The sequence below is a fragment of the Microcaecilia unicolor genome, chromosome 7 (genome assembly GCF_901765095.1).
Source record: "Microcaecilia unicolor chromosome 7, aMicUni1.1, whole genome shotgun sequence".
Lineage (NCBI taxonomy): Eukaryota > Metazoa > Chordata > Amphibia > Gymnophiona > Siphonopidae > Microcaecilia > Microcaecilia unicolor.
Window position 1 is genome coordinate 158,825,738 of NC_044037.1, and position 12,887 is coordinate 158,838,624.

At 42.6% G+C, this 12,887-nt stretch overlaps 1 protein-coding gene across 1 annotated transcript in view; it reads left to right on the plus strand.

Annotated features, from left to right (window-relative positions):
- The window catches only part of IDH1 (isocitrate dehydrogenase (NADP(+)) 1), a 144,762-nt gene that overhangs the window by 103,365 nt on the left and 28,510 nt on the right, over window positions 1-12,887 (plus strand). The window contains exons 5-6 of the mRNA XM_030209795.1: window positions 5,215-5,392; window positions 10,481-10,632. Of these exons, the coding sequence (XP_030065655.1) occupies window positions 5,215-5,392; window positions 10,481-10,632 (330 nt within the window). The remainder of the gene's footprint in view (window positions 1-5,214; window positions 5,393-10,480; window positions 10,633-12,887) is intronic.

Here is a 12,887-nt window from a genome sequence, read left to right on the forward strand (position 1 = left end):
ATATGTTGATCTTTCTTGCGGGCCCCTCAGTTTCTTTTTAAGTCTGCCCCACAGCCTGAATAGATGGGCAACAAATGGGTTCAATGTCAAGTTTCTATAAGTGGCCTCTGGGAGAGATCCCCATAGCAGTGCATCTAATTTTCCCTCCCGCACATAAATCTGCTCTAACCGTGTTACAGGGGAGAAATCTACCTTACTCCAAGTTCCTATTTGTTTAAGCTGTGCTGCCCAATAATACCATACTATGTTTGGCAAACCCCTTCCTCCCTGCTCCACTGTCCCCCACATTATTTTCCTTGATAGCCGTGCTTGGTGACCTCCCCATATAAATTTCCCCAATTCTGATTGTATTTTCTGCAATTCTCCCTTAGGGACCGAAATTGGCAGGGTTTGAAATAAGAATAATAATCTTGGGAGTATATTCATTTTGACCGCCGCTATGCGGCCCCACCATGACAACCAGCCTGTCCTCCATTTGCTGAGATCTTTCCGAATAGCTATAATTAATGGTATATAGTTAATCTGATATAACATGGTAAGATCTCTCGGTATTTGTATGCCTAAATATCTAAAGTTCGAGTTTGCCCAACGAAAAGCAGTATTCGTCTTCAGTTGTTCTATCTCCTGATCAGAAGTCGTGATCCCCATCAGTTCTGACTTATCCAGATTTACTTTAAATCCTGACATTCTCCCAAATGAGCTCAACTCCTGAATAATCTTCGGTATTGTTGACAGAGGTGTTCCTATGTAAAATAATATATCATCTGCGAATAATGCAATTTTGTGTTCTCTCCCACCCATGCGTACCCCTCTTATTTCTTTTAATTCTCTAACTCGCTGTGCTAGGGGTTCTATAGAGATGGCAAAAAGTAACGGAGACAGCGGGCAGCCCTGTCGTGTTCCCCTTTGGATATCAAATAGATTTGACCAACCCCCATTCACCTTTATCTGAGCCACTGGTTGTTCATATAATTTTTTCACCCATCCTATAAAAGGTCTTCCCATTCCCATTTCTGTCATTACTTCCCATAAGTATTCCCACTCAACTCTATCAAACGCTTTTTCCGCGTCCACCGCAAGCAGTGTCATAGAGTCTCCCCTTCTCTGCGCCCCCCAGATCAGGTTGAGGGTTCTCCTAATGTTATCCGCTACCTGCCTGTTTCTAATAAAACCTGATTGATCTTCGTGTATAAGGGATGGCAAAACCCCGCTCAGCCTTTCTGCCAAAACTTTTGCAAGAATCTTAACATCTATATTCAGCAGGGATATCGGGCGATATGACCCACATAATGTGGGGTCCCTCCCTGATTTTAACAGAACCGATATCCCTGCTTCTTGCATACTAGTTGGCAGGCTCTGCTCCATAAAGCCGGCATTCCCCAAACGGACCAGCAGCGGCCCTAATTCACCTTGAAAGATTTTGTAATACTTAGCTGTGAATCCATTTAATCCTGGGGATTTTCCTCCCTTAAGGCCTTTAATGATTTTTGATACCTCATTCAATGTTATAGGTGCTTCCAGCATTTCTCTCTGCTGAGCCGTCACTCGCTGCAGCTCTAGATTCTGTAGAAAAGCCCTAATCTCTTCTTTAGGAGCCACTGTTTCTTTTTTATAGAGTGCCTGATAAAAATTCAGGAATTGTTCTCTAATTTCTCTATCTTGGTGAAATATCGAGTCTTTTGGGCCCTTTATTTGGTGATCATATTTGTTATCCTTCTGTCCTTCAAGCCCCTGGATAGTAAATTACCCGCTTTATTACTAAATTCAAAGAATTTTTGCTGCATTAACTGCCTATGGTACTCCATTGTTTTCATCTGAATCGATTGTAGTTCTGCTCTCCACCGCTTAAGCTCTAGTAATTGGTGTGGCCTTCCCTCCCTCTGGTGTAGTGCCTCTAATCTAACCAATTGCTTCCGTACTTCAAGCTCATATTTTACTCTCTCTTTTTTCTTATATGCCCCCTTCTGAATTAGTGTCCCTCTCACTACTGCTTTTAAGGCATCCCACAATATTCCCTCCGAGACTTCCCCTGTATCATTAATTTCTAGGTAATCTTTAATGGTTTGCCGCACTTCCTGGCAATCTTTCTCCTCATCTAACAGTGATTCATTGAGTCTCCAAATTTGCCTGCAATCCTGTTTACCCATTCCTTCTATTGTCATCCAAACTGGGGCATGGTCGGAGGCATGTATGCTTTCTATCTCTGCCTCCTTCACGTCGCCCCATATCCTCCTACTCCCCCAGAGTGCATCTATTCTTGCATATGTTCCTTGCACATGTGCATAATGTGTGTATTGCCTCTGGTTTGGATGCATCAGTCTCCATATATCAATCAAATCTAGTTCTCGCATCAATTTATGAAATTGGCGCCCAATATATCCTCTCCCTCTCTCCTGCTGTTTAGAATGATCAAGTGTCCCATCTGCATAGTTAAAGTCACCCCCCATCAACACCATCCCTTCTATAAAGGGGATCAGGCCCTCCCTGATAGATTCGAAGAACTTTTCTTGGCCTGCATTCGGGGCATACACATTTACTAAGGTAACTCGTTGATTATTCATCTTCCCCTTAATAGCTAGACATCTCCCTTCTTTATCTCTGTATATCGATTCAGTGTTAAATTTCAGGTGTTCTTTCACATATATCACCAGCCCTCCTGTTTTGTTTCCCCTTGAGTCGGCCAGAGCGGTCCCTTCACCCAGTCCCTTATTCATTATTAAGGGTTCATCCTGCTTTTTAATGTGTGTCTCTTGTAACATCACTATATCCCAATTTAATTTACGTAGCTCCCGAAAAATGATGCTTCTCTTGCCCGGGTTGTTTAGCCCATTAACATTCCATGTCCCTATTTGTAGTCTCCCTCCCTTTGCCCCCCTTGGGGTCCCCCTCCCCCCCCTCCCACCCCCTAATTCCCCCATCAACTGGCTAGGATCCTGTCGTGCCAGTTTTGCCCGTCAGGAAGTGCGCCCTCCTTAGAGCTGCATCTCTCAATCTTATGCTCATTTACCCCTCCCTCCCTTAGACTTAACATTGAATTATACCCTCACAGATTTGAATCATCTTAATATTCCTGTTCTATTCCCCAAGTCTTTCCCTTTGCAACTTCTATATAAAACTCCCACTCAGTTCAAACTCAGTCCTGCATATGTTCAGGTTCCCTCTGCGGTCTCCTCATCTCCTCTCTCAGTTTGGGGAGTTAGACGCCTTCTCCTCCCCTCTACCGTCTGCCATTCTCTCTGTTCCTTCCGCTTCGTGTTGCGTTGGATTTGCTGCTCAGGTTCATCTTCTCTCGGCACGTCTGCACATCCCATTTCTCGCAGTACTTTCCATGCACCCTGATGGGATTGAAGGCGTCTGGTATTATTTCCAACTGTAATTTGTAATCCAAACGGAAACATCCAACGATATCTCAAGCCAGTCTTTTGGAGATAGTTGGTAACTTCTTTGAAGTCCCTTCTTCTTTGCAGCGTTTTCCGCGCTAAGTCTTGAAATATTTTAACTTTTACCGAGTTCCAAGTAATTTCACCTTTTTCACGTGCTCTCTTCCATACCTTTTCTTTTACTTGATATTGGTGGAAACAGGCTATTATGTCCCTGGGCATTCCGCCCCTCGGCGAACCGAGACTTCTGTGCGCTCGATCCAGTTCCACTGATTCAATCCTTTGGCCTTCCGCCATATTAGCATCTTGTTGGAGCAGAAAAGCGCAGATCTCTTTTACCACCATTTCTGGATTTTTAAATTGCTCCTCTTCTGGGATCCCTCGAAATCGCAAGTTGCACCTTCTTGTGCGGTTCTCCAAGTCCTCTAACATTAGTTCTAAGTCTTCTCGTGAAAGCTGTTCTTTTTTAAGGGACCCTCTAACCTCCTTCAACTCCGTCGTTAGTGCTTCCGTCTTCTCCTCATTTTCCGCCAACCGGGTGCCTATCTCCTTAATTTCTTCGTGCAGCTCCGCTACAGCGGATTGTATGCTGCGACGCGTGGACACCATTTCTGTTTTAAGATCTTTAAACCAGTGGACGAAGTCTCTTTTGCTGAGCTCCGATTCGCTTTCAATCTGCTCCTCGGGGTCCGACTCACTTTCGTCGGCGGCCATCTTTGCTTCGCGCGGTCTGAGTCCCGCTACCTTACTGGCGCCAGCTTTTTCGGCCCCGAATTTAAACTTGGCGAGTTTTTTCTTTGCTGCCATACTCGGCTCTCTCTATCGCCTTTTCTGGGGAGTAATTTCTGCTGTTTTACAGGAGGGAAGGTCAATTTCGCTCCTGGGATGGCAGAGCCTGCAGATTAAGCTGCCATCTCCTGGGTTGACGTCACTTCCTCCCTATTGTGGATTTTCTTGTGTATTTTGTACAAAAGGAAAAGATAGACTTTTTTTTTTGTAGAAAATGACCTTTCCTGTTCTGATTTTGGATATCATATCCAAAAATGCCCCTTGTGCATTTGACTTCCCAAAGTCACAAGGAGCAGCAGTGGGAATTGAACCCATGTTGCCAGGATCAAAGCCTACTGCACTAACCATTAAGCCACTCCTCTGTTTTGGATGTTTTTGCATTTGGACGTTTTTTGTTTGAAAATGGACCAAAAACAAAAACGTCCAAATCACAAGACGTCCATAGCATTTTCGAACACAAAAGATATATGTCTGTCTTTTTCGAAAATGACCTTCTTTCCTGTTCAGAATTTGGAGATTTTTGTAAAACGTCCAAATTCTGACTTAGACGTTCTATCAAAAATGCTCCTCTATGTAACTTTGTAGGTCTAAGTGTTTTGAAAATACACCTCTTTGTCTGTCTCACTATGGCAATGCTTATAGACTCATTTGCAGAATTGTGCCTAGTTGCTTGCTAGCGTTTATGTGAGTGTATGTGCATACATGCGAATGTAAAATAGTAGATGATGGCAGATAAAGACCTGTATGATCCATCCAGTCTGCCAAATAATATAAACTCATTGCATATGGTATGAAGTGGTGGATCATATGTATACCTGATCTTGATTTATCCTTGTCTGTAGAAGTCTGCCCGGCACTGGCCTTGCTAGTAATGTGCACTTAAGTGCTATCTAACTTTTAATGAACTGTCTTTTTATGTACTTGAGAGTAGAAAGGCTATTAGGGTTTTATTTTGGGTTTTTTTGTGGGTTTTTTTTAAAGATCTAGCAACAGCCATTTTTAGTTTAATGAGATTTCTATTTTTTCATCTTTTTCTTTTGATCAGACTGTGGCGGTGTGGCTCTTGGAATGTACAATACAGACCAATCAATAAGAGATTTTGCACACAGTTCCTTCCAAATGGCCCTTTCAAAAGCTTGGCCACTGTACATGAGCACTAAGAACACCATTTTGAAGAAATACGATGGACGCTTCAAAGACATCTTTCAGGAGATTTATGAAAAGTAATTAGTAATTTTACATTTTTGTTAAACATTTTGTTGTGTTGTAAGTTTCCATTTCTTGATCCTTCTGTTTAGTAAAGAATGAGTTCCAAAGATTAATGTTTTAATAGTCACACTGATCAATCTCAGCTCTAACTGTACAGGAGTATTTTCTACATTCTGACCAGGTGTCTGGCCATATGAAAGTTGGTAAAGTGAGGATGTTTGATGTAAGGACATTTTGAGGGAGGTTGGGGGAAGGGAGGAGGGCAGTGAGTTTCCCTGCAAATAGCTGGGATCAAGATGAAACAGGTCTGTGTTAGAGTACCCATAGGCCTGGCAAGAATAAGTGACTATATATAAGGAAGGGTTATGAGTAATGGGTGGAGGTGAAATGAAGAGAGGGGGAAGTGTTTTTGTTCTTAATGTAAATTATTACAGAAGAAAGTGGCCAAAATGTATAAAAGTAACTATTTCTGGAATGTTTCATGGCTATATGACCTTGTTTGGTTTCAATAAAGAATGCTAATGAGACATAGGCTTGAGTCTTCCCAAAATCTAGTCTAGGAGACAGAAGCAGTTGCTGGGGTATGCAGCACTGACAAGAGAGGGCAAATCCTAAGATCCTACCTGTCCTTCCAACTATCGCCCCATCTCCCTCCTCCTTTCCTATCCAATATACTTGAACATGCTGTTTACCACTGTTGTCTTGACTTTCTTTCATCTCAAGCTATTCTTGATCACTTCAATCTGGCTTTCGCCCTCTTCATTCAACTGAAACAGCGCTTGCTAAAGTCTCCAATGGACCTGTTCCTGGCCAAATTGAAAGCTCTCTATTCTATCCTTAGCCTTCTCAATCTATCTGCTGCTTTTGACACTTGTTGATCACCGCCTACTCCTTGATACACTGTCCTCACTTGGATTTCAGGGCTCTGTTCTTTCCTGGTTTTCTTCTTATCTCTCCTATCGAACTTGTAGTGTATACTCTGGTGGATCCTCCTCCATCTCTTTCCCACTATCAGTTGGTGTATTGCAGGGCTCTGTCTTGGGACCTCTTCTTTTCTCCATCTGTACTTCTTCCCTTGGTGCTCTGATCTCATCCAATGGTTTTCAGCATCACCTTTATGCTGATGACTCCCAGATCTACCTCTCCACACCAGAAATTTCAGCAGGAATCCAGGCCCAAGTGTCAGCCTGTCTGATATTGCTTTCTGGATGTCTCATCGCCATCTGAAACTAAACATGACCAAGACTGAGCTTCTTATCTTTCCCCCAAACCAACCTCTCCTCTTCCCCCATTCTCTATCTCTGTGGGTAACACTCTCATCAGCTCGTAACCTTGGGATCATCTTTGACTCCTCTCTCTCTCTTTCTGTGCACATATTCAACAGACTGCTAAAACCTGTCGTTTCTTTCTCTATAATATTACCAAAATTCATCCTTTTCTTTATGAGCACACTACCAAAACCCTTATCCACACTCTTTTATCACCTCTCACTTAGACTATTACAACTTGCTTCTCACAGGTCTCCCACAAAGTCATCTCTCTCCCCTTCAATCTGTTCAAAATTCTGCTGCACGACTTATATTCCGCCAATGCCGCTATGCTCATATTAGCCCCCTCTTCGTCACTTCATTGGCTCCCTATCCATTTCCGCATACAATTCAAATGCCTCTTATTGACTTACAAGTGCATTCGCTCTTCACTCTCCCTACACTCCTCCCCAGGAACTCCATTCATTAAGAAAATCTCTCTTATCTGTACCTTTCTCCTCCACTGCTAACTCTAGACTCTACTCCTTTATCTTGCTGCACTTGCCTGGAATAGACTTCCTAAGCCAGTACGTCAAGCTCCATCTCTGGCTGTCTTCAAATCTAGGCTAAAAGCCCACCTTGTTCGATGCTGCTTTTAACTCCTAACCCCTATTCACTTGTTCAGTTCCCATGTCTGTTCTATCATTCTCCCCTAGTAATTCCCTTATCCCTTATTTGTCCTCTTTGTCCTGATTAGATTGTAAGCTCTATCAAGCAGGGACTGTCTCTTCATGTTCAAGTGTACAGCGCTGTATACGTCCAGTAGTGCTATAGAAATAAGTAGTAGTAGTTACTAAGAAAAAGGCAAAAACCTGAAAGAACTTGTCCACTTGCTTCAGTTGCTAGTTTCTTGCCTCCTGCCTTTGATTGGTTGAGGCCAGCAGAATGAGCCAGTTAACAAGAAGAGTCAAGGAAATATGTTTTCCAGCTCCTATAGTGACAACAAAAGGGAGGCACAGAGGAGAAAGCAAGAAGTTAGTGGAGTGAGGAGTAAGAAAAGGAGGGCATAAAGGGAAATGCAAGAATGTTGTATGGAGAAGAGCAATGGATAAGAGGAGAATGAATGAAGGTGGGTATCAGTAAAAAGAAAGCAAGAGTGAGAATGAGCATATGTGTTTGGGGGGATGAGAGAAAAAAGCAGGAGATTGTGTATCTAGGATGAGATCAAGTATGTAATGACAAGTGTGTGGTGGGGCAGTGAAAAGAGATTAAATGTGAGATGGAAAGAGGGGCAAGCAAGGGGAAGAGAGCAGAAGTGTAGGGATAGAGGAGACAATACATTACAGCAGCAGTTGAAGGAGAGAGGTGAGTAAGAGTGTGGAGTGAAGGAAGAGGGAAGAATTTGAATGAAAAGAGATGGGTGAGCAAGGAGAAGAAGCAAGAATGAAAAGTGGAAACAGAATAGAGAACAAGATGGGGAGGAGCGAGAGTAAAAGTGGGACATGGGGATGATGGCATGGAGGGGGTGAAGTGGGAAGAGAACGAGGACCAGGGATGGAAGGAAGTTAAGAGAAGATGATGACGACTTGGGCTGGGAGAGGAAGAAATGCAGGGTGATATATATATAGGAAGAAAGATGTGGAGGAATCATAGGCAGCAGAATGGAGTGGGCACAGGGGCCATGGCCCCACCAATATTTTGCCTAACACAGCATCGGCAACTAGAGAACTTTGGGACAGAACCAGAGAGAGGTTTGTTGACCCTTCCAAATTAAAGGATGTTCTGCTCTCCCTGGGTAGAATGGTGACATGAGCAGATAAGAATAGAAAGAGAAGACACTGAAGATAAAAGCAGAAAGGGACAGAAAAAGGAGGAAAGGTTATTGAAGTATCTGCTCCTGCAGAAAATAGGAAGGAAAAAGGAAAGCCACCACGTAGAGACAAAAAACAAAAAGTGGAATAGAGAAAAGGCAAAGGATGCCAAAAAGAAGACACTGAGCCAGGTAATCAAGCTAGAAACACAAAAGGTTGGAAACTATTTTCTTTATAAAGAATATTAATTAGAAAGTAGCTCCTTGGATTGTTGGTGGAGAAGGAAGAGAGGTGGTCTGTATCCACATACCTCCTCTAATCCCCTCCCTTCCCAACCATTTCATAGCAGAGGGAGGACTCCTTGCTTCACAAACCAAGGGCATGTAGTTCGGGATTAGAAGCATTGGCAGGACTTGCAACCGCCATTATAGGTGTTACTTACCTGATTACTCCTGCTGACAAGGGAGGAGGGCTAAGAAGAGAATGTGGTGATATCAGAAGAGTGGGGGAGACAAGAAAAGAGAAGGTGGTGCTGATGTCAGGGAAAAGTGGGGAGAGGAAGGTGGTAATACTAGGTTGGGTGGAAGATGGAAGGTGGTGTGCCTTGAAACAAAGATTGGGAACCATTGCCCTAGCTGACAGAGAATCCACTCTGTACCACTCTCCTTGATAAATCTCATCTCTGGCCTGTGCTGGCAGGAAGAGCAGTGCTTGCTGTGCCAGCTTCCTCTTCTGTGCAGAGTAAATGGTCAGAGCTGGCCCTACCACTAGAAGGACTAGGTGTTTGCCTTGGGTGGCTATATTTGAGGAGTCACAAGAAAAAAGAGAGGCAATTCCAAACTCAAAAATCAGTGCAGGGGAATAAAAGGAGCAGTTCAATAAAAGGCTCAATTCAAGTTTCATTTAAAGGTAATCAAAATGAAAGGTGGTTCAAGGTACATATCGAGATTTCAGCAATAGTTGTAAAGACAATCCAACATGTTTTAGCGTTCATAGTACCTATAAATACATTTTTTAAAAAGTAATTAAACTAAATTTAAAACCAAAGGAACATAGCAGAAAACGTGAATGTGTATTTATTAGGGCTGCATTTTGATTAAACTGTTTAATCGCAATTCATCATGCAATTAAAAAAAAAATAAAGGAAGCATGGACATCTTCAAATAACAATATTGTATTTATTAATACAATGACAATAAGAACAGGGAGACAGGAGGAGAGATACAATCACACAGGCTGCATCTCTTTCCTCCTGTCCTCCTCCCCCTCCCCTTCACTGCATCCCTCCTCTCCTCCCTCCCCTTCATCTCTTTCCCTTCTGTCTTCCTCTCCGAGTCTATGCTGTCTGCATGCATGCCTGATCAGTGCAATAAAAATAAATAAAATAAGACAATTAAAAACCAGCTGCAATTAAAGTGACCACAGGAGTAAAAATGCTTAACTAAATGGATTCATTTAGGATCTTCTGTCAGTCCAACCCTCCAGCCAATTCATAAAGTCTCAGAATCCCTTCTCAAGTCCTCTATGAAAAAACAGCAGGAGAGCATTTTAGAAGCGATGTTTCTTTAAATAATCAAGCAGTCAGTTTTCATACACTCAGCAATGCCAGAAAACAGCAAGAGTATGCATGAATAGATCCTAGTGCTAATCAGTCTTTTTGGAGTTTTCAGAATTTAAAAGAATTCTTTTCAAGGGAATGAAATGGGCTTCTTAGCATTTAGCACACACTGATCGTTAGTACACCTTCATAAAAGGAGCCCTGAGAGTTTTAAGTCCAGTTGAGATATGAGCCCCGAGGTTTCCAAAAAGTGATAAAATCCTGGGGTTCACAAAATGATCTATAGGTGATCAGATGCTATAGATACATTCTCCAGCTGTTCCAGCATTAAATTGTTTGGAATAAGGACCTTCCCAATTAAAAAAAAAAACAAAACAACAACAACAACGCTGTAAAGGGTTAAATTAATATCATTGCCATTAGAAATTATTAATAGTGGTGCTTTGACATTGTTCTTATTTATCATGCAGCATTTTTATTTTCTAGGGATTATAGGTCCCAGTTTGAAGCCAAAAAGATCTGGTATGAGCACAGACTAATTGATGACATGGTAGCCCAGGCATTGAAATCAGAAGGAGGCTTCATCTGGGCATGCAAGAACTATGATGGTGATGTCCAGTCTGACTCTGTTGCACAAGGTAGGATTCTGAAATGCTCTGCCAAGTCAGTTGGATATTGTGCTGCCAGCATAGGATTCATCACTTTGCATTTGCATAGAAGACCAACTTACTTTTGTTAAGTGGATTTCATCTGTCTGTCTTCTCACATCAGGGCTGCCAAGAGGGGGAGGAGGGGCAACATTTCCTGGGCCTGGTCTCCAAGGGAATCCCAGTTTTTGTTTCAGATTCGCACGTTGGCTCTTCTACCTGCTGCTTCCTCTGCCACTGCTGTTTTCTGAGATGTACAGCAGCAGCAGTAAAGCAGAGAGAAGCTGCGGGGCCTTCCATAGTGCTAGCGCTGCTACACTCTGCCAGTGCCAGTTCCGGTCCTGCCCTCAGAAACAGGAAGTGACTTCAGAGGGGGGCGGAGAGAAGGGTGGATGGTGGACATGGTGGGAGTAGGATGACAGAAGGGAGATGCTGTCGAGCAGGGACTGTCTCTTCATGTTCAAGTATACAGCGCTACGTACATCTAGTATCGCTATAGACATAAGTAGTAGTAGAGATGCTGGATTGGGTAGGAAGTAAAAAGGGACATGGGGGTGGGGATCCAAGATGGCGTCTTGAGCGGATGTGCGTGAAGCAGTCTCCCTTACCCAGTGAAACGCTGCACATTCGAGTTCCACGGACCCATAATTGGGAAGAGGAAAGGGAAACCCAATTTGCCTACCTCCACAGGCAGGGTGGATCCCACTCCTATGCAGCAGATGACACTTGAGGAATCGGGACTGCGAGCGCGGGGAGCTGGAGCGGCCACTTCGGGAGATCCGGAAGATTTGCTTGACCAAAGCGCCGAAGGAGCGTCGCTGAGTCCTCCATTAACAGCACCCCCAAGACCAGGAATGGATGAACTGGCAGCGAGTGAGCAGCGCACAGAGTTCGGAAGTTGGACCCCTGCGGCTGAATGTGGAGACCTCGCAGCCTCGTCGATGCCAGAGGGAACATCAGGCCAGACAGGTTCTCTGTCGGAGAAAAGTTCAGGTGTACCTCCTTTGAGTTTTGGGGCTTTAAGAAAACCAACGTCTGTTACATTGGAAACAGTAAGGGAAGCAATTCAAGCCTTGAATAACAACTTGCAGCAAAATTCAGGTATTTTGCGGGGAGATGTGGCTGAACTAAAACAGGCTCAATCTGTGGTGACAATAAAAATTGCAGAGCAAACAAATAAGATGGAAACTTTTGATAAGGAACTGAAATCAGTGAATTCCTCAACCTTAACGTTGATTAAAGATAGTAACCTCCAACAGCGTAAAATAGAATATCTAGAAAACCAGATTAGAGGTAATAATCTGCATTTTCTTAATTTTCCTAAATCTCCTCTTATCCCAGCTCTAGAGATGTTAAAAAAGTATATCAGAGAAATATTAGGTGTGCCCGTTGAGGGTTTCCCACCTATTACTAGGGTGCAATATATTTCTGGAGCTGGTAAGAGTGAAATATCAAATGATCCACAAACTGCTTTAAATTTAACCAATTTCTTAGAGAACTCTATGGAGGTTATAACTGAAAGAACAACACTGTTGGTTACATTCGCTCTGCAACTTGATCGCAACAACATATTTAAGCTTTATTTCTGCCACATGAACTCACCCTTTCTTGGATCAAAAGTGCAGATTTTTCCAGATCTATCTAGAGATACCCAAAGAAGAAGAAAAAAATTTCTCCTGTTGAAAGAGAGAGTTCTTCAAGTTGGAGGGACTTTCATGTTAAGATTTCCTTGCAAATGTTGTGTTTCTCTGAATTCTACGAATTATATTTTCTTTGATCCAGGAAAATTAACTGAATTTATATCCTCTAAAGAATAATGCTGCAACAGGTCAGGATTGCTAGGCGCTTATTACCCGGCTGTGATTTCTCCAGCTCCTTCTGCTCTAGTTTAAAATTTTTTTTCTTTCTATTAAGTATAATGATTTTTATTTCCTAGATCTTGGATCCATTATTGTGGACTAAATAATTGGAAAAAAATTTCCTGTTTGAATGATTTATCTTTTGATATGTTTTCTGATATTGGAATTTATGTTATATTACATAAATGTAAAAGTATATAATCTATAAATAAAAAATTAAAAAAAGGGGTATAGGGACACAGAAGGGAACATGTTGGGTGGGGGTAGTCAGAAAGCAAAGAGGACGTGTATTTGAAGAAGAATAGGAACAGAGGGGGGAATGCTGAACTTGGGAGAATAAGGGGAAAGGGGACATGCTGACAGAGGAAGTAGCTGGACATAGGGAGG